The sequence below is a fragment of the Penicillium antarcticum genome (assembly GCF_028974205.1).
Source record: "Penicillium antarcticum strain IBT 31339 chromosome Unknown utg000006l_segment0_segment0, whole genome shotgun sequence".
NCBI lineage: Eukaryota > Fungi > Ascomycota > Eurotiomycetes > Eurotiales > Aspergillaceae > Penicillium > Penicillium antarcticum.
Genome location: NW_026695304.1, coordinates 1314356 through 1337084, shown reverse-complemented (window position 1 = coordinate 1337084; position 22729 = coordinate 1314356). Strand labels below are relative to the sequence as shown.

Sequence of the window (22729 nt, the reverse complement as noted above, 5' to 3'; positions counted from 1 at the left end):
GGACTTGATGAAATGAGATGCATATCAATTTTTCTCATCGCAGTTGGCTTAATGAATTGACTCGATCTCCCTGTTTTCGAATTTCCAATTCCGAATCTTCTCCGTGTCCTTATGTACTGCAGTATACAGCACAGCTTCAACGCGGATTCTAGTTCCCGAGGGCTCTCGGCTATTCAACTGCCGATGTTCTCGTGACAAATTTTGTGGCCGACGTCACTGACACCGGTGGCAGGGGATACTGAGCCTTGTTAGATTACATGGCTTACAGATTTCTTCTTCTAGGAAATATATCTAGGTACAACCGGAGGTTTTTCGGTTCAAATTTGGCGTAGATGTCCTGGAGAGAGGGGAAAGGGTGTTGCCCGGCTAAGCTCGGAGAAACCCCAGGGGTGCGGGGTTGGCCTTTCCCAGGCTACAACATTGTTAAACATGAAACTTTTGGGCTTGGGTACACAATTGAATAGACTTAAAGCCAGATATTACTTATAGCTACTAATATTATGCTAATTATAAAGTTTTTCTTCTCTTAGCGATGTATTTTCTCTGATGAGAGGCTGGGCAATGAGCATCGGGCCCTTGTTTCCGGCGTTTATCACCCAAGTAGCTCGATCTATACCCGGCCTTCTTCAAGCATTGAGAGAAGATCAGTATTTAACATCTCTAGTCGCACATTGTGAGACGATCGACTGATACTACATCTATTCTATAGTACAATATCTTGAAACACTTTCTACTTTCTTTGTTGTACCATTGTACGAGTCTTTCGAATCATTTTGCAATAGTACTGGTCAACTTTTAAGCGAACAGACTGAGTTCAGCCATAATGTCTAGCCGTCCTACTGTCCGTTGGGGTATAATCAGTAAGTCTCCATCTATTCGACTTCAAAATCCAACACATTTGCTATGTTAATGCCTTGAAGCTGACATAATTGTCAAGCGACCGGCCTGATCGCCTCATGGTTCGTAGAGGATCTTTTTCTCCAAAGAGAATATGCTAAAGTGGAACACGTCGTTCAATCCATTGGCACATCTAACGCCGAAAGAGGTCAAGACTTCGTGAAAACATACTGCCAAGGAAAACCCCCACGAGTTTATGACACATACGAGGAAGTCTATCGCGATCCAAATGTGGACATTGTCTACATTGGTACTCCCCACGGATTTCATTTCCGGGATTGCATGCAAGCCATTTCCGCGGGCAAGAACGTTTTGTGTGAGAAATCATTCACATTGAACGCAAAGCAATCAAGAGAGATCTTTGCAGCCGCCCGCGAAAAGCATGTATATGTCGCCGAAGCCATGTGGCTCCGTCATCGACCGATTTTCATCGAGCTCCAGCGACTCCTTCATGAAGAAAAGATCATTGGAGATGTCTTCCGTGTCTTTTGTGACTTTGCCTCGGGTGTGGACATTGCCTCGCTTCCAAGTACCTCACGATACCGTGATCTTACACTCGGTGCGGGGTCTTTGTTGGACATTGGTGTTTATTCGCTTACCTGGGCCAGAATGGCACTCGGGGGTAAGATACCTGATCAGTCGGAAATGCCACGAATCTTGGCTGCACAGACTCATGAAGAAGGCGTTGAGATTAATACCAGTACCATCTTACAGTATGCCTCAACAGGGCGGCAGGGCATTGTTACTTCGACTACGAAAGCACTTGGTGCTCCCGGTGAAGTCTTTGCTGTTGTCCATGGTACCAATGGGTATGTTGAGATTGAGGGGAGAACGCCATCTGCGCCTGAATCTTTCACTGTATGGTCAAAGCAAGAAGGAAATCCGGATCGTGCGTTTTTCCCGAGGGAAGCTTGTCAAGGGAAGAAGTATGAGTTTGCAACCCTTGGACGGGGCTTTGTCCACGAGGCGGAGAACACGGCACTTGACATTATTGAAGGGCGTAAGGAAAGCAGAATCATGCCATGGGCGGAGACTCTCTATATAATGGATATAATGGACGAGATCCGACGGCAGGGCAAGACGGTCTATCCGAGCGAATGATATCTTCAAATCTACCTACCACACTCAATCCACTCACCACTCCCAATGTCCAAATACTGTCAAGTATGTCAAGTAGTCGAGTAGTCAAGTAGTCAAGCCATCTACGTAAATCTGAATATAGAAGCGATTCCCAAAGAAGAAAGTCCAGGCGTCGATCTCTCGGCTCTCGGTCAACTCTGGGGAAAGCGGGGAAACCTTTCCTTCTTCATATCTTCTCCTTCGATCGACATTGTACAGTTGAGCTACTAGCTACTCTGGGATACTCCGGCATACTCTCTTCAACGGCGTGCCGAGATGGTGGTGAAGGCCTGTGACCGCTGCCGCTCGAGTAAGGAGAAATGCGCCGTTGCGACTGATAACCCGGCGTGCACCAGATGCATTCGCCTGAAATTACCATGCTCTATCTTGCGTCGCAACAAGCGCGTGAGTCGTCGCCTCTCTCCAAAGACTCCTGTGGGAGAAACGCAGGTCGCCGTCTCCAGCATCAAGTCCGTGGCAAGCGTCAACCAAAACTCACCTACCGTGTCCAGCCGACGGTCGGTTTCGTCAATTTCGACCCCACCAATGCATAGGACTGAAGCATCGTCGACACCAATATCTACAGGTCCCGTTGTGATAGCACCGGAAAAATTGCTCGCCTCAACCCTCAACCTCCAAACCACATCAGACGCGTTGCGCACCGTGCTGGATGTGGAACAATTCTCAGTCATCCATCTACCCTTCATGCTAGGCTCTAGCTTCATTCCCGAGTCTCAAAAGACAGTCTATGCCATTTTATGTCTTTCGGCCCCCACCCTCACAGAAGGCTACTTGGCCTTTCTGGGCCTGATGACAAGCTACCAGAGATCACTTGTCATGCGTCGCGGCGAGCCTGATATGTGCAAAGCCGCAATGGGCTTGCAACGATTGCGAAGTGTGAAAATCTCACACGATTACGACGCGGCATGCGCGCTTTTTCTAGGCCAGACCATGTACGTTTTCAACGTGCTCACAGCACCATATTCCAATACGGCCCACTCAATCGTCCGGAGCGCGCTCATGTCCACGAAAAAATGGGTTCCGCGACTACTACAATTCCCCATCATGGATACAATAACCATGTCACCTATTCTGATCGACACGGTAGAATGCCTCGTTCATCGTGAAATCCCTATTATACGACTCCATCCCCAACGGCGCGTAATTGTTGACCGCTATGCTGGTCTGTGCGCAACTCTTCTGCCTCACCTATACGACATCTGCGAGTGCAGCCACGCTTTGAAGAGGAATGTGTTTGAGGCTGGTTCCGAGTCACATTCCGCAATATATGATCGACTGGGTAATATCGAGGAAGCAATTCGATATTGGCGGCCCAAAACGCCTACTCAAATTTTCGAAAATTACGGCCAACATGCCGTTCTGGCAATGGTCACGCAGGCGAATGTCTATCGTCTAGCGGCTCTATTACTCATTCACCGGTTGCGACATCCCCTCGGTGTCGAAAACGCAGGGGCGCAAAAATTGGCAAATAACATCTTTGCTGAGTTGGCTTTTTTTGCCAAATCGTCAATCAAGGACACTACCGCTCTACCGGTAGTGTTCCCATTGACAATGGCCATGTTGGAGATCAAAGGCCCTGGAGAGGATCTTTTGGAACGTTTAGCCTCATTCTCTGTCCAAAGCACAAGTGCCTCGCGACTTCAGGAGTTCGTACAGCTGGTCAGGTCTTCACGAGAGTCTGGATTTGAGGGCACTTTGTTCGATTTGGTTGAGTCACATCTTCATGTTGCAATGCCACCTTAGCTAATTCTATAAAAATAAATATAATACATTCCTGGTATCATTTTGTATTTTGTTCACGGTGCGAAAAGAAGAGGTCGATTAAGAATTAGGTTTCGTGGAAGTCAAAAAGATGGCAGAACTGTTTTCCCCCTTGGTCAATCCAATCACTCTAACTCCATCCGCGAACGATAAGCCTTACTTCTCCCAGGCAACTCCGAAGGTGGCGATCGGACAGATAACTCACTCAAAGGCGCCGGCCCATGATACTGATACTCAGCATTTGCCCAACGCGCATTCTTCCTCCCCAAGAAGAAAAACAATGCAAACAGTGTAATAGCCAAACCCCCAACCCCAACTCCATTCCCAGCCTTTGCCCCTGTAGATAAACCCCCATCCGAGGATGAAGACAAAGCCCTCTCAGCAGTTTGAGTAGGCGTCCCCGATGCACTCAACACGCCAGGCGCAGTCGAAGAAACAGAAGTAGAAGTAGGCGTCGAAATCCCAGCCGTCCAAAGCGTAACAAGGTTCGATTTCTCCGCGGCGGCAAATTTGTCATCTGTAGGATTTTCGCAATCTCGATTCCCGTCCGCGTCTGTACCGCAACATACCCACGTCGAGTCACTGAGGTATGTTATATCGGGGAGTCTATCAGTTCCTGGGTACGAGAAGAGTTGTTAGCTCAGCCATCATACAGTGCAGGTTTTACCTCAGAGGTACAGATCTTGATCTTGGAGTTGAGGTCGTCATACACCGATTAGGACAAATAATCGAATATCGCGGATCAGTATAATTCCCCCCATTCGAACAAGCAGCCGCATAGAAGCTCGTTCCGCCGGCTAGTGATTTCGTCGTGTGGCAGATACTATCTGTGAGACAGACCTCTCCTACGGCACAGCATGCTGCAACGGTGTTTGAAGTGTTCAGGGGTCCGCATGGTGTCAGGGCGTCGCTGAATACTCGGCCATTTTGCCAGGGGCAGTTTGCCAGTTTGGTGCTGGCGGATCAGTTGGTTTCGCCCAAGTTGGAAAAAATGCCCTCTTCGGTGGGAATGAAGAGGCTGTCAGCCTCATGCTGACCAGGCTTGAGCTACTGTGACTGCCCAGGCGAGCGCAGGAACTTGGCATTTTGCTATCTTTGGAATAATCGCATGTCGATCATTGTCAGTTGGGATTTGGATGTATGGATTAGAATGGCTACCAGGGGAAATATCGTCTTTGGAAGTCTATATCTGTGCAACATAAACAAGAGTTCGAAGTTCTCGCACTTTGATATTGATCAAGGTTGCAAAACGTGGAATTCCATGGTCTTTGCAAGGCTGGCTTTCGGCCCCCACAGGGTCTTGGCTCCTGGGCTGGTTCATGCTGATTTAGTGCTTACATCTGCAGTATGTTTGATATGCCACCCGTAAACATTAATCTCACTGTCGATGACAAGGGAGACATAGATGGTCTCAAATTTGCTCTCTTGGGTATAAGTTCAAAAAGGAGCGCAAATTATCTAAGCTGCCAAGCCAAGCTTCCACAAGCTTTCGGCCCACCTCGGCGCGACCCGTAAATGTTTTCGCCCAACAGTTGAGTGTTTTTCAGCTGTGCAGGTACGTCATTTCGTTTGTCGTGTTTTAATCTGATTCAATCTGATTTTTTCAGTCGATAAAGCCCAATGGTGGAGAACTGTCTCAGCATTGTATATTTTTGGGTCTGATCATGGAAGAACTACGACCGAGATAGAACAGAACAAACTCAAAATCTGCCTTGAAGCGTCTCGAAACCCCCTAATATCTGCTTCATTTCGGCTGGCTCATTTTGAGGGATTTCTCGCCTAAACAAACGCCTTTCACTGTGGCTGGCTAGCTAAAGTGGAACTTTCGGCAGATCTATACCAGGAATGCCTAATAGTGGTTCCGTGCAAAATTTTACTTTCTCTAATTCCCCGGAAGAAACTCATCTTCGAAGTTTAGATTGATAGAGTTTATATGAAGTTATACCGAAATATGCCAAGCGTACTCACTTAGCACTGAATGTATCTAAATACTGTAGCCATAGCCACTGTAGCTGAACCACTAGGGTCAAATCCTCATCCAAGTCCCCAAGGATAAGCGAAAGCACAGCAAAGCACTCATTTCAGTTCAGTGACCTCTTGGTCATTGAACGGAATGCCAAGGCTGTGAAGCAAATTGGTAGCGGCGGTTTCACCTGTCTTGAAAGCACCATGAACACAGCCATTAGCAACGAGAGTGCAATGCTCACCAGCAAACTGCAAACGACTACCCTTGTGATTCTCAAAGGCATCAATAAGCAACTGCGGATCATCCCCAACCTTGTCAGCAGAGTAAGTTCCAAACCCAGCCAACGGGTCCTGGGTCCAATGTGTAGTTTCAACATTAACCAGACGGGGCAGAGCCTTGTACGGCTCCGTGCGGAACAGCTTGAACAGCGGTTCAAAGAATAGATAGATCTCCTTGAGATCCTGCATCGCCTCGATACGCTGCGTTAGCGGCTCGGCGATCTGCACGCACAGCTCCTTGCTACCCGTCATAATCCACAGGTTGATGGTGACGGTGGCGTAGTTGAGGATATTGTCTTTCTCCCCGATGGAGTTCATGCTCGTGCTTGATTGCACGGAGGAACCGGAGGATGATGCGTCCGACTCCTCTGGTGGCGAGGGATAGAAGACGAACTGGTCGTTATCCTTGGACCAGAAGACGTCCGCGAATTCGAAGAATACTTTGCCCAGTGCGCCGTAGCTGAATCTGGACATGCCCTCTTGGATGTCACTCGGCAAGGGCGGGTTGAAGGAGATGAGCTTGTGGTGGTAGACGCCCAGCGGGCTGGTCATCACCACTGCATCACCCTCGACGAAGCCGATGTTTCCAGCAGCATCCTTGTACCGGATGCGGGCTGGCTCATCGCCAGATTCACTCCACTCAATGTTCTCGACAAAGTGGTTGAGGCGGATGATGTTTGGATCTTTGCGAAGTGGCTCGGCAGTCCAGTCCACGATCCGATCATAGCCACCTTTCATATACAGATTGCGCTCTGTAATAAAATAAGACAGATGTTTGGCCGAGGCTTGGTCGGTACTGGTTCCAATCCAGAGTTCGACCTCGCGGACAGCCTGTGGCGCCCAGTCACGCTCATCCTCGGTGATGAGCTGATGCTGTAGCACGAATTCTTTCGCAAACTCATGGACCGGACGGTCCTCGGCCTCGGGGTTTGTTTCGTAAAACCACTCGCAGTAGTCGGCGAACTCGTCGGCGACTTTCTTAGCTTTGAACTGGGAACCAGCTCGGCCTTCCCGGGTGAAATACAACGGGAGGCCATCGTCATAGTAATAAGGAATATCCAGCTGAGGGATCAGCTTCACCAGACTGTTCTGGGAGGTTTCGTGCATCCACGCGGCACCTAAGTAAACTAGTTAGCGGGTTGCAACCCCTATTTTGTTCTTATCTAAATGTTTGGCGAGTTGCTCTGAACAATAACAATCGCGATCGTACCGATGTCCCGAACCCGATCACCTGTTCTGCTGGTCAGGATTCTTCCACCAATGCGATCGCGCGCCTCGAGCACCACGACTTCACAGCCGTGACGGTGCAGGACGGCGGCGGCGCGCAGACCAGAAATTCCTGCACCTACCACAATCACCTTCTTGCACTCCGACCTCGCTGCACATGTTTTCGACTCCGGGAGAGTTGCGAAAGGTGCAACCAGGTCGGAGCCACAATTACTTGGTTTTATGGGACTACTGCCCGAGAGAGGAGAAGCGATGTGGAAAGATTGGGCCATTCTGAGCTGACAAGTGGACATTCGGCTTTAAAGCGATTTCGGATAAAAGTAAACAAGAGTGAGATCTGACAGTGAGATAGAGGGAAGGTCGGAGATATGAGGGGACTGAAATACGCCACGGGAGTAAGCTGAAACAGGCACGTCCAGCCGGGCCTTGAATATGCGCTTATCATGAACACAAACATTCCTCAGAAGATCTTGGTATGTGTAGAGTGAAGATAGACTAGATAGTAGAATAGGGCTGGTTGGGTAGAGAGATGAAGCTAGTCGGTTCCAGTAGGTCTACGCGTTGCTTAGCCCTCTTATCTTCGCTCCACATCAAATTCTTATCTGCCCAGTTTCTTCACTTTCTTTTCTTCTTTCTTTTTTCCACATAAAATGCATGCATAACTGCCCTTGGGCCACTGGATCAGAGTTCGCTCTGGTCGCCTATAGACATGGAGCCAGACATGGAAGTTCTCAATGGGACTGAACGCATCTCTGCCGCCAACGGTGAGATCACACTCATTCCCACGCCCACAAACTCACCAGACGACCCACTGAACTGGAGCACGTGGAGACGGTACTGGCATGCGTTCCTGGTCTTGGTGATAGTCGCCTTTACCGCTGCCACCTCGAACGATGCGGGGACGGCTGGCAACGGAATGGTCGCTGAGTTGGGGATCACCTGGGACCAGATCAATGTTGCCGCCGGGGTCTTGTTTGTGGGTATTGGGTATACCACGTTGCTGCTTGGCCCTGCACCTTTTCTGTACGGGAGACGCATCTCGTACATGATTTGTCTGCTTTCGACGATCGTTGGCTCGATCTGGTTGGCTCGGACGCAGACTTCCGGCGATAACATCGGAAGTCAGCTGTTCGTTGGGGCAGCCGAGTCATGCGCCGAAGCGCTGGCTCAGTTGTCCCTCTCTGATCTGTTCTTTCAGCATCGGAGAGGTCTCGTGCTTGGCTTATACGTCCTGGCGACTAGTATTGGCACCTTTACTGGTCCTTTGGTCGCCGGCTTTATTGTTGACAGTGAGGCGCTAGGCTGGCGATGGGTTGGTTGGCTCGCTGTCATCATCTCAGGGTTTTTACTTGTCTTGTTTTACTTTGGCTTGGAGGAGACTTCCTTCGATCGGAAGAACCCTCTTCAAGGACACGATGCACCGCCTACTCCACCGGGCGAGCTGACCGACCTTCCGCAGGACGGAAAGGAAAAGGACATCGCCAAAGTAAAGGCTATATCCCCTCATATTCTCGACGAGGAATGCGGTCAGCAGAAAGGGAAGACGTACCTCCAGCGCATCGCCCTTATCACCCCGTCGCCAACCTTGGTCGGCACGGGTTTCAAGCAGTACTGTCGCCGGCTGCTTCACACCCTGCGCGTCTTCACATTCCCAGCAGTCATCTACTCAGGAATGCAGTGGGGCGCCCAGGATGCTTGGTTGACCTTCTACCTGACCGTCGAAGAAGACAACTGGTACGAAGCACCGTGGTTCTACACCGACGCCGCCGTAGGCATCATGAACGTGCCAACCCTAATTGGCGCGCTCCTGGGCTGTATCTACGGCGGATGGTTTAGTGACTTCTTCGTGCTGTGGATGGCCAAACGCAACAACGGCATCTTCGAAGCCGAGATGCGTCTCTGGCTCCTCTTGCCGGTGGCGTTCATCGGCCCAACCGGTCTTATGCTCTTCGGTATTGGTTCCAACAATGGCATGAGCTGGCCATGGCCGTATGTCGGACTGGGATTCATCGGCTTCGGCTGGGGCTGTGCGGGTGATCTCAGTATGGCGTATCTTATGGACGCGTATCCGGATATGGTTTTGGAAGGTATGGTCGGTGTGTCTGTTATTAATAACACTATTGGCTGTATCTTTACTTTCTCTGCTGGGTACTGGATGGATGCGCAGACTCTGTCGCAAGTATTTATTGCTATTGGTGTGCTGAGCTTCTTCTTTATCATGACCACCATCCCTATGATCTACTGGGGTAAGAAGTGTCGTCAGCTCACTCGGAAGCAGTACGAGACTTTCCTCCGGATTCGTGATGGTCCTGCATAGTTGGGTGGAGTGTGTTGTTGTCATTTTCGCCTCTTGGTATAGAGTTATTTTGTCTTTTGTTTGTATCCTCCATTATATCCTCTATTCATATGCACGTCAGCAATATCTATGTATAACTAATCATGGCGTTTCATTCTCCGAAGACCTCTGTTCGAAGACTTCTGCTCAAACTTAGCACCACTATTTATAACCTCGACCCTGCAAAGAGTTCACGCGCACGTTTGGGTGTCACTTAGCAATCGCCATCGCTACCCTTATTGTCTTTCGAATAACTGCATCAATAGCTCTAGCCAAAAACTCAATATTCCCTAGGTCAACTGCAATTAAGTTGATCTTCTGTTAGCTCTACTCTTTGGAATTCTCCTTTGAATTAAAGGTCTTGGACTTGCTGCCAACAACACACATGCGGCCCGAGTCAAGCATATAAATGCTATGGTTTGTGCGCAAATAGACAACTTGTGCCTTCGTCAATCCCTTGTATGGAAACTTACCGCACTATTTTGAACTGGAGTGGTATGTTTAATCTTGACATCTGGAGTCTATTTAGAGAAAAATACCTGACTCAAAATATGTTCCCAGCAACCAGGTGTACTCAAATCATGGAGAGATCGGTACAATGCGCTTCTCATTTCCCGAATCCTTCAGTACATGTTTGCGGATCATTTCCCCACTGGGACTTAAAACCAGGAGTAGACAGTACTAGCGCAGCAGTCTTTGCGCCGTAGGCTAGAGCGACTAACATCTCTGCACGGTGAAGATTGAGCATTTGAGAAATAGTATTTTGAGCTGATTCTTTGGAGGGACAAACGATATGTAGAGAAAGCTTCAGTCTTCCACATAGTGGGCAATCCAGCATGAGCAATACAATACGAAATCCCCGAGCTCGGCTACACCATGCTTTGATGGCGACTTCGGCAAAATCGCTCAGATGCAATCTCACATTACAGTCACACAAGCCAACCTCATTAACCGATTATTTGTTCAACTCTAATAAAACTCGCCAATTCATAAACTTATATGTCATATACGAACACCCTAATCATACCTCTTCTTAAATCATGCCCCAAGCGCTTTCGAGACTAGCACAATGGCTTGGGGTAGAGGTTGTCTATATTAATGTCATTCGTCGATCACGTCACGGGGATCTACGTCTTCTATAGTCCACAATTCCTTCGGAACATCCTACGGTAGGTATTTAGCATTTAAAACATATTTACTAATTTTATTTAGGATATCACTTTATATCTACAAAAGGAAGGGACTAGCGTATCGAAAGAAGGCATTCCAACAGCCTACTAGAAAAGGCTGATAGACCCGGCGGGCGCTACATAACACTACGGACAAATGGAACACTATGACTTCATGCTCTGGTATATATTCCTGTGTTTGTTGGACTTTGAACAGCCTAAAATATAGAGATACGTTGTAGCGGTTGCGTCGGGTTCGATGGTTTGTTTTGTTTGCGCTCCCGGAGTCTCACCTTGAAACCGCAGTAAAAGCGGGTCTGCAAGGCTGAGCTCCGAGAAAAAGGGCTTATATTCTATCCTATGTTCATTCCATGAAAGCGACATATACCGCCTTGGGCTAACAAGGTCTATGAGCTGTTGTAGCAATACAATCTAACATCAGGTATCGCAAGGGGCTACTAGGCAAAGCCTGAGCGTAGATGAGTCTGAAGGCTTCATAGCTTAGGATTTCTTCGGTATAATTGTCGGCAGGAATGATGCCCACCAATTGCCGAGAGAATCTTGGCATGTGAACCTCTCACTTCATTTTACGCATCAAGAAATGATATGATAGGCAGGCTAGAAACCAGAACTCTTGGCTGCGCTGACTGGACTTTCGGCTACAGGGTCTGTTACAGAGTGAGCAGGAATATAGCCTGATCTGGGGTACATGTCCGTCCATAGAAACAGGGGTTTTCGAAAGCTACCCTGTGACTGTTTATTTAAAACATGCTGATTGAATTCTTGGTTAAATCTGCTCCAACCTTTTTGCCCCACAATATGCTCGACGGTGATCTGGACCCTGAATAGTACATCTCATCTCCTCTTAGCAATTCTCCGACTGAAGAAACAAGGTCAACGTATCCGTGTCTTGGCAACGTTTCGACCCATAAGGTATCTTTCTGTGACAATCATTCTCGGCCACTGCACGAGATTTACCCGGCTGGGATCCTTACAGGCTGTTGCTGTATCTGGCAAGACACCCGCCGTGGATGATGATCATGAAAACGGACATCTAACTACTCGGAGAATGATCTCCTAGAGCTCCGTTCTTCTTTAGGAAGTAAATTTTGGGGATCACGGTCGCCGCTTAATCATGGAACTCAAAGAGCATGTATAAAAACGACCATGACGCTCATTTTCAATCTTTCAATTAATCACAACTCCTTCATCTGTCATATCAACCTTTTGTCAGTTAACAATGATCCTCCTCCCTACCCTCCTGGCCCTAGGGCTTCTAGGCTCAGTCAATGCCGCTGCATCCTCGGGCTGCGGCAAAAGTCCCACTCTCACCAATGGAGTCCACAATATCAATGGCCGCGAGTATATTCTGAAGGTCCCTGACAACTATGATCCAAACACACCACATCACCTTGTTTTTACTCTTCACTGGAGAGGCGGAAACATGTACTCCGTCGTCAATGGCGATAGCATACAACCATGGTATGGTCTCGAAAGCCGAGCGCAGGGCAGCGCAATCCTAGTAGCTCCCAACGGCAAGAACGCTGGCTGGGCCAACACCAACGGCGAAGATGTGGCCCTTATCGACGCCATCATCCAGCAAGTCGAGGGTGATCTCTGTGTAGACTCGAGCTCTCGTTTTGCGACAGGCTTCAGTTGGGGCGGTGGGATGAGTTATGCACTTGCCTGTTCGCGGGCAAAGGAATTCAAGGCTGTGAGCGTGTTGAGCGGTGGTGTCATTAGTGGATGTGATGGAGGTAATGATCCTATTGCTTATTTGGGCATTCATGGGATCAACGACCCAGTGCTGCCATTTGATGGGGGTGTGAGTCTGGCAAATAAGTTTGTTGAGAACAACAAATGCCAGCCAGCCAACATCGGCAAGCCTGGATCTGGGAGTGGCGGTTCCGTTCGAACGGACTTTCAAGGGTGCTCCAAGCCAGTTTCCTTTATTGCATATGATGGGGGACATGTTGGTGCGCCCTTGGGCGTTCAAAGTTCTCTGGCTCCGGATGCTACTTGGAAGTTTTTCATGGATGCTTGAAGTTGGGGTTAGTGCTTGATAGGACGGGAATTTGTTAAGTTTCTCTTGGGAATATAACACTAACTAGGTTACTTAGTACAAATTTAGCTAGTTCTCCAGAGAGAGTTTCTTCCTTAATTAACACCGCTGTTCTTGCCTGCTGACTCTATAAATCATCCTTTCCGAAATAAACCCCTTGTCTAATACACACACACACACATATCCTTCTTGCCCGATTCTTGATCTTACTAGACGTCTTCGGTCTACTTGCTGTCGCTTGAAAAATAAAGAGAAGTTTGTACTACGGCTGTATGTTCTAGCTACATTGTTGCAACTGAAAGCGCAGAGGGAGCTTATAGTTATTGTTTTCCGTTAATCGATGCTGCCCTGCATAATTGCTCTTTCATAGAAACGCCTAGTTTACTAGCTAGATTACTAGGTTGAGACAGAAAGTAATAGTCTTGCTTAGCCTGCATTTTGACCTGAAGCAAATTGAATCCGGATCGAAGTCTTGTCTCATTTCTAGATCAAGCTCAGCACATTATTCGCACCAGGGCGGGCTCCAAGATTGTTGGCGCTATTGACTTCGTATTAGCTGCGTGATAGGCTCCGATTTTATTGGGAACTATTACTTGAACCGAAAGCGTAGATAGGCTCGTAAAGCACCAGTCCTTTATTATTACCTTTTTTATTAAAGAAAGTACATACGACCACAGGGTGTGGAGAACAGGGCTTCCCGTCCGCTCAGCCGTACTTAAGCCACACGCCGGTAAGTTAGTAGTTAGGTGGGTGACCACTAGCGAATCCTTACTGTTGTATGTTTTTTTTTGCTCCATCTTCATACAGATGGCAAAGTGACAGATGCCAGCATAAAGGGGTTTTTTCGCATATAGATCCATCTCATTGTGGCATCTATAGCCCGCTTCGCTTCGGCAAGAGGTCAGGATCACTCAATCACGGATAAATTCACATTGCTACAGTGTGCATATATGGCCTGACTTACATTTGATAGGTCATGTTTTCCAATTGGAGACCAAGTTAGGCATCAAGAAAAGGATTTCTAGGCCGAATCGGAGATCGGACACCGCAATTTGGCCGTGATAATATTATATCCGAGAAGCAGGTATCTATCCGTGGACATTAGATCTTCAACGTCAACTCAACCTGACGATTTAATTGGAGCACATATAGATTTTATTGGAGAACAACTCCTCTATACTCTGATCCATCCACAAATCTTAGACAGATTCATTGATATTAACAAAAAAAGTGTCGGGAAAAATATTTTCACGGGTATACGTAGCCCTTCCCGCTAGTTCCTCAGTTGGGGCCAACCACGCAAGCTGCCCCCGTCATCCCCCATCCAAGCTTTTCTGGTGGATGCATCAATTAATTATAACCTCGCTACTAATCAAAATGTGCTGTGATCCACCATAGTTCCTGGCAGCGGGGCCAATGGCGGTTTCTGAATGGTATTATCTGCAATCTGCGTCGTGGATGGATGTGATGATCCAAGGTCGGGGGGCAACAGATCGGGTTTGACACGCAACGTCTAAGAATAAGACTAAGTACGATTCCATGTTTTTGCATATATTGTCGTCTGTTCGTTAAGGCTGTTTGCGTTGCCTATAATCCCCGGAGGATCGCTGTTCTTTCGTCCTTTCTCTCGTTCATCCTGTATACTTCGTCTTTCGTTGATAGTATCTGCTTCAATATGGTCTTCAAGTCTTACTACCAGTGGGCCATTGTCGCCCTGGCTGCAACTGCTCAGCTTGGTGCTGCCCAGACTACTACCAGCTGCAACCCTCTCAAGAGTATGCATTATATCCAAGATTCTTTTTAGAAAAACAACGCTGACAATTGGTTTCTAGAGACTTGCTCCGCTGATACCGGTCTTAACAAGTACCGTCTCAACACTGACTTCACCTCTGGCTCCATGGGCCGCTGGAACACCACTGCTGGCACCGTGACAACCACCGACCTGGGAGCCAAGTTCACCGTCTCGGAGCAGGGTGACGCCCCTACGATCGAGAGTGAATTCTACATTTTCTTCGGCCATATTGATGTCAAGATGAGAGCTGCCAATGGTACTGGCATTATCAGTACCTGGATTCTCGAATCCGATGACCTCGATGAGATTGACTGGGTGAGTCCCTCCCTACTATATCAACTCACCTTCAAAACCAAAACCCACTAACCCATTCCACAGGAGCAAATTAGTACCTACAGCACCGAGATCCAAACCGACTACTTTGGCAAGGGAAACACAACCTCCTATGACCGCGGCACAACCGTAACCGTCACCACACCAGAGGAGACCTTCCACACCTACTCCATCGACTGGACAAGCGAGCGCATCGAATGGCTTCTCGACGGTGAAGTCGTCCGCACCCTTGAGTACTCCGACGCATTGAACGGCAAGAACTACCCCCAGACCCCCATGCGCATCCGCATCGGTATCTGGGCCGGTGGTGACCCCGACAACTCCGAAGGCACAATCGAATGGGCCGGTGGCGAGACCGATTACACTGAGGGACCCTTCTCGATGTACGTTGAGTCTGTCGACATCATCAACTACAACCCCGCCCAGGCGTACAAGTACACCGATAAAACCGGTGCTTATACTAGCATCAAGGCTACTAACGGAACTAATGTTTCTACCAACTTGGCCTCGAGCTCGGGCGTTGCCTCTTCCTCTGCTGAGGCGTCCTCTACTGCCATGGGAGCTTCTTCTACTGCTGCTTCCTCTTCTTCGTCGGCTTCTTCGGCTGCTTCTTCTGTTAGCTATGTGTCTGGTGCATCGGCTTCGTACTACACTTCCGTCTTTGTCATTGCTGCTGTCTCCCTTGTTGCTGGATTTGTGCAGTTCTAGGAGGCTGGGGTTGTATTATGGATCTATGTTTGTGAGTGGAGGTGTTTAGACCTGAGACTTTTGTGTCTTTCTGCTTCGTGACATTCCTTTTTGTGATATATTTATCTACCTAGCTTAGACTTAATGTCTCTTGCTAATTCTCTTAGCGAATTTGTCTTTTGATTTGCTTCTTTCTGTAGACGTTGCCGCTGCCGGTTATATATTTTGACGCGCCTCGTTGCTTGATGCTATTTTATGGCAACACATAAGCTCAATTGGATTTGGAAAACATATAACCATATTGATAGGTAGCAATTTAGTTATGAACTACTTCAACTGAAGAGTAACTACTCGAAAACGTTGTCTCAGAATGTTAAGAAGGGAGAAATGCAAAATGTGACGACCCCACCAAGAAATGGCGCTAGCGGATTTTGCTCTTGTAACACAAATGGCGTACTCCACACATCAACTAGCATCATTGGTCTAGTGGTAGAATTCGTCGTTGCCATCGACGAGGCCCGTGTTCGATTCACGGATGATGCACAGCAATTTCTTTTTTTTCTCTCGTGGTCTTGTGTATCCTCGACCTCAATTGACGCCTGAAGTCTCCTCCCTATGGCCGTGGCACAGAGGATTTAGCTTCCCCTACTGGTAATGCTAGAAATCCTCAATGTATGGGCTGACCGGGTCCAATCCTCGACTCCCCGAAATCACACTCTTTCAAAGGGCCCTCTTTGGTAATAAGTGCGTGCGAAGCATATCTCATTCGATTCTCCGAGACTTGTTGACGCGTTGACGGTGATTCCATATCATGACCATCCATTATCTGAAATATGTGGGCTTGATACTCGTCAGCGTAGGCTAGTAAGTTGCCAGGACGGACATATGTGTATATGAATGCATCAGCACAGAAAAGGATGTGGGATGAGAAACATGAATGTTTATACCGACATGTATGCCCCGCACTCTACATGTAGGAAGTTGAGCGCCTGACTCTCCTCAATGAGAACTTCTTTTACCATCTCTTTACAAAGCCGCTTGTTCGGAGGCCCTCTTTGAAAGCCACCCAGCCTTCCGAATGCGGGATGTGCGACCCATCTGGGCTAGTGACAGTGAATGACTCGTAGAAGCTGCGAATGTTTTCTCGTCCGACATGAAAATACTCAAGACATATATATTTTCGAAGAAAGGGAGTTTGTGGTGAAACATTGAGTTGGGGATATTCACCTTCAAGGCGACGTATCTTTTTTCTCTGCGTTCACTATTAATATAGCCACAGGCAAGAGACAAGGCTACTAGGGATTGAGTCAATGGGTAGAGAAACGTCATATCTCCGGCTGGCCATGCCGTAGAGCAATTTTTCAAGCCGAGTTTGCGCGTACTTGGAAGCCATCTTGGAATACCTTGCCGATGTGGACTGGGTAGTATCGGGGACTGTAATTGGATATTTGTTATTCGATATCTTGAGTTTCTGCCGGGATAAGTTTGAATCCATCTGTTATAAATCGTCGAGGCCTCTCTTTGGGGACTTGATAGCCATGTGTAGAAAATAACGTCAATATGGTGGCTTTTGTGGCCCGTGGAGGCAGTTTGGGGTTAAGACTGAAGGATATAGTTGTTGGTGGTTTCAATATGAAGCCGTGAGAATTTCCAGCTCTTTTACACCAATGCAAGCCCTCAAACTATGTCTTGCTATTAATACCATTTATTGCAAGTCACAAGAGAGCTTGGGCTTGGGTAACATGAAGTCAGTGCGGGATCGACGTTGCGGCTCTATCCCTGTCATTTCTAATTTTAGTCCTGCCCAGGGTGGCACAGGCATGCTTGCACTAATAACAGTGTCCATGAAAAAAGTATTAATCGTGTGTTTTTATGGTTTTGTACTGCATTTCGGTGGTTGAATCGAGAGAGACTAATGAGAGGAATAAGTGGTCTGGTCATTAAACATAGATAGATGCGTGATATTCACAGCAGTAGATCAATCAATATGAAAACAAAAGTATACAAGAAGATGTTCATGGGGTATCAGGATGATCACCAACGACCATTTGTATGGGCATAGAAAAAGGGTATTGCGCATCAAAATGATCTAGCTCGCTTCCGTCCCCACTGTACCCAATGCTATCGCGGTTGTCATCCGTAATGCGACCATATTCAAGCAGAAGAAGATACAGATAAATTTCAAGATCTTCATTGCGCAGTGCCTGCTGCGCCCACTCCCGACTCTGAGCGGCAATCACTTCAGCCTCAAAGTCGTGGCTTTGAACGTATGGCTCTCCGGACGCAGGCAATGTGCTGGATGATGAGTTACCGAGACCAATGAAATAAGTCATCAATGCGTATAGGTCATCGTAGCGATTATCCATCGGAACAAAATGGCGCCAGGGGAAGAGTCGGGAATCGTGCCATTCGCGGAAGATGGTGGCTTTGATGCCTAGGGATTTGCTGTGCTGGAAGGCACGCCAGCGGCCGGAAAAACTGTGTCCGTCGATATCGACAAGGTACTTTGATTTGAATTGCTGGCTGAAGTCTTTTGGCTCTTTGTATGTCCAGATATCGTCGTAGAAGGAGCAGTCAGGAATGCAGCCCCAGGCTTCAGTGAAGCCGACATCGAAGTGATCCAATGAAAAGTTGCTAGGGCTGAAATCGGAGAAGTTTCGATATTGCTTCATGTTGTTCTCCGCTAGAATCGGAACCGTCCGTGATTCCATCTCAGTGCTGTTGGCAGCCTGGACGAAGCGTTGGCGGTGTAGTCGGTGCCAATTGTCCGCGAGCTGAACTCCCCCAGAGGTAACGCCGCGCCAGAGGAGAGTGTCGGATTTATCCTCCCATTCGTTGTCGTGGCGCGGATTATAGACATATCGCTTATCGTTCATGAAATACATGTTCGCGGGGAACAGGATATCATTGTTCACGCTGACCTTGCACTCGCTAAAGACCGGAAGCAACTTCCTCGAAATGATATTGCTAGAAGCCGAGAACAAAAATCCATGGCTGTCTCCGAGAACAGGACCGACCGTGCACAGATCCGAAGAGGCCGTGAAGTTAGTAATGAAGCCAGCCGACGGCGACTTATAAAGCTTGTCGGCATCCTTGGTCGAGATGTTGGCGCGAGCAGGGGAACCAGGCGGACAGGATTCATTGGCAAAGCTCATGTATGGTCGTCCTGCAATCGAAAACCATTCTGGCTCCACGCCCTCAATGGTGGAGTCTTTCCCATACAGATAATCCATTCCCAAAGTGAATTGATCCAGCGCATCGCTCGGCAGACTTCTGCTCAGTGCTTCAGTACGGAGATATTCCTGTGTGTCATTATAGGTAACCATGACTCGAGGCTGGTCCATAACATTGAGCGCAATGTCCATATCTGGAAGAAACTTCGCTATACGTTTGATGGAATCGCGCAAGGTCTCCGGCCGCCAGCTTTCCATATCGATAGAAACCTTGTGGTTTCGGATACGTACACCAGCAATCCCGTCGCTGTTCTGGAGCTTGGCTGCCATTTTTCGGATATCGGCTGGAGCTAACGCCCAGAAGGGTCGCAAGTCGCCACTGATCTGCTGGAAGTCGTCCACATTGTGCGCATTCTTCTTGCGCGCAAACATGTACCACTCCTTAAAGCCTGGGGGTGGGTGTCTACCATGGATCTCACGGTACTTGGCCACAGTCCGGCGGAAATTTGTAGAGCGACTGTTATCGTACGCCAGCCATTGGCGGTTGGCCTCTCGCATAAGACTGACAATCGGGTGTCCATCGTGCGCATATTCCCCCACAGGCTTTGGTTTTCCGAAGAAGGTGAACCCGGACAAGCGGTGATTGTCTACTGTCTCTGTCAGATAGAACAGGTTGATCAGACAGATCGATGTCGCCGCGCACGCCAACAGGAGGTAATAAGACTTGCGACTGCGGGTGAAAGACAGCATCCTGGAAGAAAACCCCCAGAATCTGGGGAGCAGATCCTGAAAGCAGGGGCAAAGACTACGAAGACATGAAGAATAAAAAACAGTGGGGTAGGAAAAAAGAGGCCTTTGCCCCCTTAATGTAGTTCAAGCCCGTGCCATGGGTCCCGGCCTTTTACAACAAAGCCCAAATCGCTATTCTTACATGTATTGTTCTTGATAAGCAGCCCTGGATCTATAGTTATGTGTAATGTGATACTTGATATATCTATGCCTATGCATATCTCAGAAATGCAAGGTGGGCAAGCTATAAAGCACAGGGGTGCAAATGTACATGGGGCGAACAAGGTTTGTTGATTTGACCTCGTGTTTGGTGGGCCGCGCTAGTCACAACGTCTGAGAAGAGGCTTCTTTTGGCGACTGGAGAGATAAGGCATATTGTACAATATATGCAGAATTACTCCATATTGAACAATCAATATAATTGAGAACAACTTGATAGAAAGATCGTTGAAGATCTGAATTGATCGTTGAACGTCAACAGACTTAAAACTTTTCTTCACGGCCCGAGTCACGCGACATGACTAATATATTATATAATCAGACATATTGCCTCAGGCCCACATCGCGACGAGCTCAGACAAGAACTATCGCAACATATCAACTTTCGCATCTCGCAAATGCGGTGGCCACCCTCGATGGCTGATACTTCCCAGGCTCGATAGCCATGGCAACCAAACGTACTCGTGCCACGCTCGAGGCCGAACTTCAACAACAGCAATCACCATACGCCTTCTATGGAACTCCACTACCACCACTCGATGACAGCATTCGCGATGACGGCTCCTTCGTACCAATATGGAAACAGGAAGTGACTGATGAAAGAGGGAGGAAGCGCCTACATGGTGCATTCACTGGTGGATTCAGCGCGGGGTGAATTTCACAATACTCAGAAGCTCGGCGCAATCGCTGACATTCTCTAGGTATTTTAACTCCGTCGGATCGAAAGAGGGATGGACTCCCGCAACATTCGTATCGTCTCGACAGAAGCGCGCCGAGAAGGCGCAGGAGCAACGACCCGAGGATTATATGGACGAGGATGATCTGCGGGAACAGGAAGACTCCAGAAAACTCCAGACCGCAGACGACTTTACCGGATTCGGGTCGACCGAGAATGACTCTACAAGGCGAGCAGGGCTCATGGATGTCTTGAAAACCGGGGGCGAGACCAAGGGAATCCAGCTTCTGAAAAAGATGGGATGGCGCGAGGGACAAGGAATAGGTCCTAAAGTCCGTCGCAAGGCCAATTTGGAGGAGGGTGCTGCATCCGGCGGTGATGCTGAGCCGACATATCTCTTTGCGCCTGAAAACCCGGCGTTGGTTGCCTTTGTGCGCAAAACCGACCGCACAGGCCTTGGGTTTGAGGGAGAAGCGCGCCTATCCGATTCAAATACGCGCAAGCAAACCAATGATAACGAGGAATCTGATTCTTTTTTCGGTGGGCGGCTAGCTATCCAAGGGAAATCCCAGCCCTCCAAACCGAAGAACTCACGGCGGGGTGGGCTTGGGGTTGGAGTACTCAATGATACTGGATCAGACGACGAGGATCCTTACTCTTTGGGCCCGCAGATCTCATATAACAAAACTATTGGAGGGGACAAGAAGAAAAAGAAGAAGGGCAAATCGGATGATGGAAAACCAACAATCGCATCATCCAACCCTCTCCTCAATTCAAAGCCGGTGTTCATTTCGAAGAAACTGGCAGCTTCACGAGGAACCGGAGGATTTAGAAAATGCCGCGATGGGCGTCTACCACTGGATGGGTTCGTTCTTGCTGAGGGCATGGCAGGCTTGTCGATTTCTAGCGACAAGCGCTACGATCCACCAGTAATACCAGAGGGCTGGAAATCAGCAAAAGAATTCTCGTCTACAAAACGGGACGGATCAAATTACACATCAACAGCCGACGCCGCCAAAGCCTCATCACTTGACCCGACATCGAGAGCAGCTCTTCTAGGTGAGGCTCAATTGCCAGGGAAATCAATCTTTGATTGGATGACGCCTGAGGCGCGAGATCGGATCGCCAAACTCACTGGCAACCAAAACTTACCCCCCGCCTTGGGAGAAAAGGCTCCCAAGGGATATGAGGTTCCCGAATCACAGAGGCGCAAGGACCTCTGGGATCTTGTCCCGAAACTTGACAAGCAGATTGCGGTCCAGGCCTTAAAACGCACTGTAAGTGGATGGATGCCCTATTCAGAGGATGAGAAGAAGCGTGCCCGCTATCGGGTCTTCCTTGAAGTCAGTGCAGGGCTTCGCGAAACTCTCCCAGAACGGGTCGAAGGTTCCAACACAGATGAATGGGTCACAGAGATGCAAGAGTTCGGCCGAGCTGCAGAAGTTTTCAAACCCATGTCTGGAGTCATGGCATCCCGATTTACCTCGGCATCCTCCGCACCACAGGCCGCCTCAGATGCCCCCGAATCTGCGGATGCTCTCCTCAGTCGACCCGCCGAGAAGCCCGATACCCCAGCAGTGGCAGCAGCCAAGATTGGCATGTTTGGCCAAATGACCCGAAGCACGATATCATTCTACCCATCACGTCTACTATGCAAACGTTTCAATATAAAACCTCCGGCACATGTACAGCTTGATCCTGGCGAACGACCTGGCGCATCCGAGTCTCAATCAGGCACACGGTTCCAGTCTGCCGGATATCAGGCTGACCCTGGAGCTAACACTGGACCCAAGGAGTTGATTTCCCAAGACGTCATGAACCAGCTTCTTATGGAGTCGCTCGGTCATATTCCTGGTGCCACTGGTCAATCTTCAGCTCCTGAGCCTCCTCGTCCGGCAGTTGAACCAGAGCGCAACGATGCCCTGGAGGCAGAGCGACCTGGTGATGCGGTATTCAAAGCTATCTTTGGTAGTGATGATGAAGATGAATAAATAGAGCATATTACCACATCATATATTGTAAATATCGATAGGACCCTTGGGGTCAAAGCTCAATAACTAAGCATTGTCGATCATTTGAGGCCGTGTGTCCCAGTGTAGTATAGAGACAAGATGCGCGCATATGTTTGGAATGTACAATTCCAGAGTCCCTATTTGTTTTCCTTGGTCTTGATTTCCTGATCCTTCTGCCTGTTTCATTTCTCTCATTCCCCCTAATGGCTTACT

The 22729-nt window shown here is 48.5% G+C and overlaps 9 protein-coding genes across 9 annotated transcripts; 6 read left to right on the top strand and 3 right to left on the bottom strand.

The window, feature by feature from the left end:
- Positions 1 to 823: 823 nt before the first annotated feature.
- On the top strand, positions 824 to 1998 carry N7508_006580 (Gfo/Idh/MocA family protein; the record flags this gene model as incomplete). Its single annotated transcript, XM_058464646.1, has 2 exons — positions 824 to 860; positions 938 to 1998. 2 exons carry the CDS (start codon positions 824 to 826, stop codon positions 1996 to 1998), a joined length of 1098 nt encoding a protein of 365 aa, XP_058318499.1.
- Positions 1999 to 2292: 294 nt separating this feature from the next.
- N7508_006579 (Zn(II)2Cys6 transcription factor) lies at positions 2293 to 3780 on the top strand (the record flags this gene model as incomplete). Its single annotated transcript, XM_058464645.1, has 1 exon — positions 2293 to 3780. One exon carries the CDS (start codon positions 2293 to 2295, stop codon positions 3778 to 3780), a length of 1488 nt encoding a protein of 495 aa, XP_058318498.1.
- Positions 3781 to 5874: 2094 nt separating this feature from the next.
- On the bottom strand, positions 5875 to 7562 carry N7508_006578 (flavin monoamine oxidase family protein; the record flags this gene model as incomplete). Its single annotated transcript, XM_058464644.1, has 2 exons — positions 5875 to 7160; positions 7253 to 7562. The coding sequence occupies 2 exons, from the start codon at positions 7560 to 7562 to the stop codon at positions 5875 to 5877; spliced, it is 1596 nt and encodes a 531-aa protein (XP_058318497.1).
- A 416-nt stretch (positions 7563 to 7978) lies between these two features.
- Positions 7979 to 9586, top strand: N7508_006577 (uncharacterized protein; the record flags this gene model as incomplete). Its single annotated transcript, XM_058464643.1, has 1 exon — positions 7979 to 9586. One exon carries the CDS (start codon positions 7979 to 7981, stop codon positions 9584 to 9586), a length of 1608 nt encoding a protein of 535 aa, XP_058318496.1.
- A 2427-nt stretch (positions 9587 to 12013) lies between these two features.
- On the top strand, positions 12014 to 12817 carry N7508_006576 (CE1 family esterase; the record flags this gene model as incomplete). Its single annotated transcript, XM_058464642.1, has 1 exon — positions 12014 to 12817. One exon carries the CDS (start codon positions 12014 to 12016, stop codon positions 12815 to 12817), a length of 804 nt encoding a protein of 267 aa, XP_058318495.1.
- Positions 12818 to 14510: 1693 nt separating this feature from the next.
- On the top strand, positions 14511 to 15668 carry N7508_006575 (glycoside hydrolase family 16 protein; the record flags this gene model as incomplete). The annotated part of the gene is made up of 3 exons (XM_058464641.1): positions 14511 to 14610; positions 14668 to 14942; positions 15006 to 15668. 3 exons carry the CDS (start codon positions 14511 to 14513, stop codon positions 15666 to 15668), a joined length of 1038 nt encoding a protein of 345 aa, XP_058318494.1.
- A 1005-nt stretch (positions 15669 to 16673) lies between these two features.
- N7508_006574 (uncharacterized protein) lies at positions 16674 to 17142 on the bottom strand (the record flags this gene model as incomplete). The annotated part of the gene is given in 3 exon segments (XM_058464640.1): positions 16674 to 16942; positions 17030 to 17040; positions 17051 to 17142. The coding sequence occupies 3 exon segments, from the start codon at positions 17140 to 17142 to the stop codon at positions 16674 to 16676; spliced, it is 372 nt and encodes a 123-aa protein (XP_058318493.1).
- Positions 17143 to 17662: 520 nt separating this feature from the next.
- On the bottom strand, positions 17663 to 19570 carry N7508_006573 (uncharacterized protein; the record flags this gene model as incomplete). Its single annotated transcript, XM_058464639.1, has 1 exon — positions 17663 to 19570. One exon carries the CDS (start codon positions 19568 to 19570, stop codon positions 17663 to 17665), a length of 1908 nt encoding a protein of 635 aa, XP_058318492.1.
- Positions 19571 to 20264: 694 nt separating this feature from the next.
- On the top strand, positions 20265 to 22495 carry N7508_006572 (uncharacterized protein; the record flags this gene model as incomplete). Its single annotated transcript, XM_058464638.1, has 2 exons — positions 20265 to 20479; positions 20530 to 22495. Coding segments are annotated over 2 exons (2181 nt in total), but the record flags the coding sequence as incomplete, so codon positions are not given.
- Between the last annotated feature and the right edge of the window lie 234 nt (positions 22496 to 22729).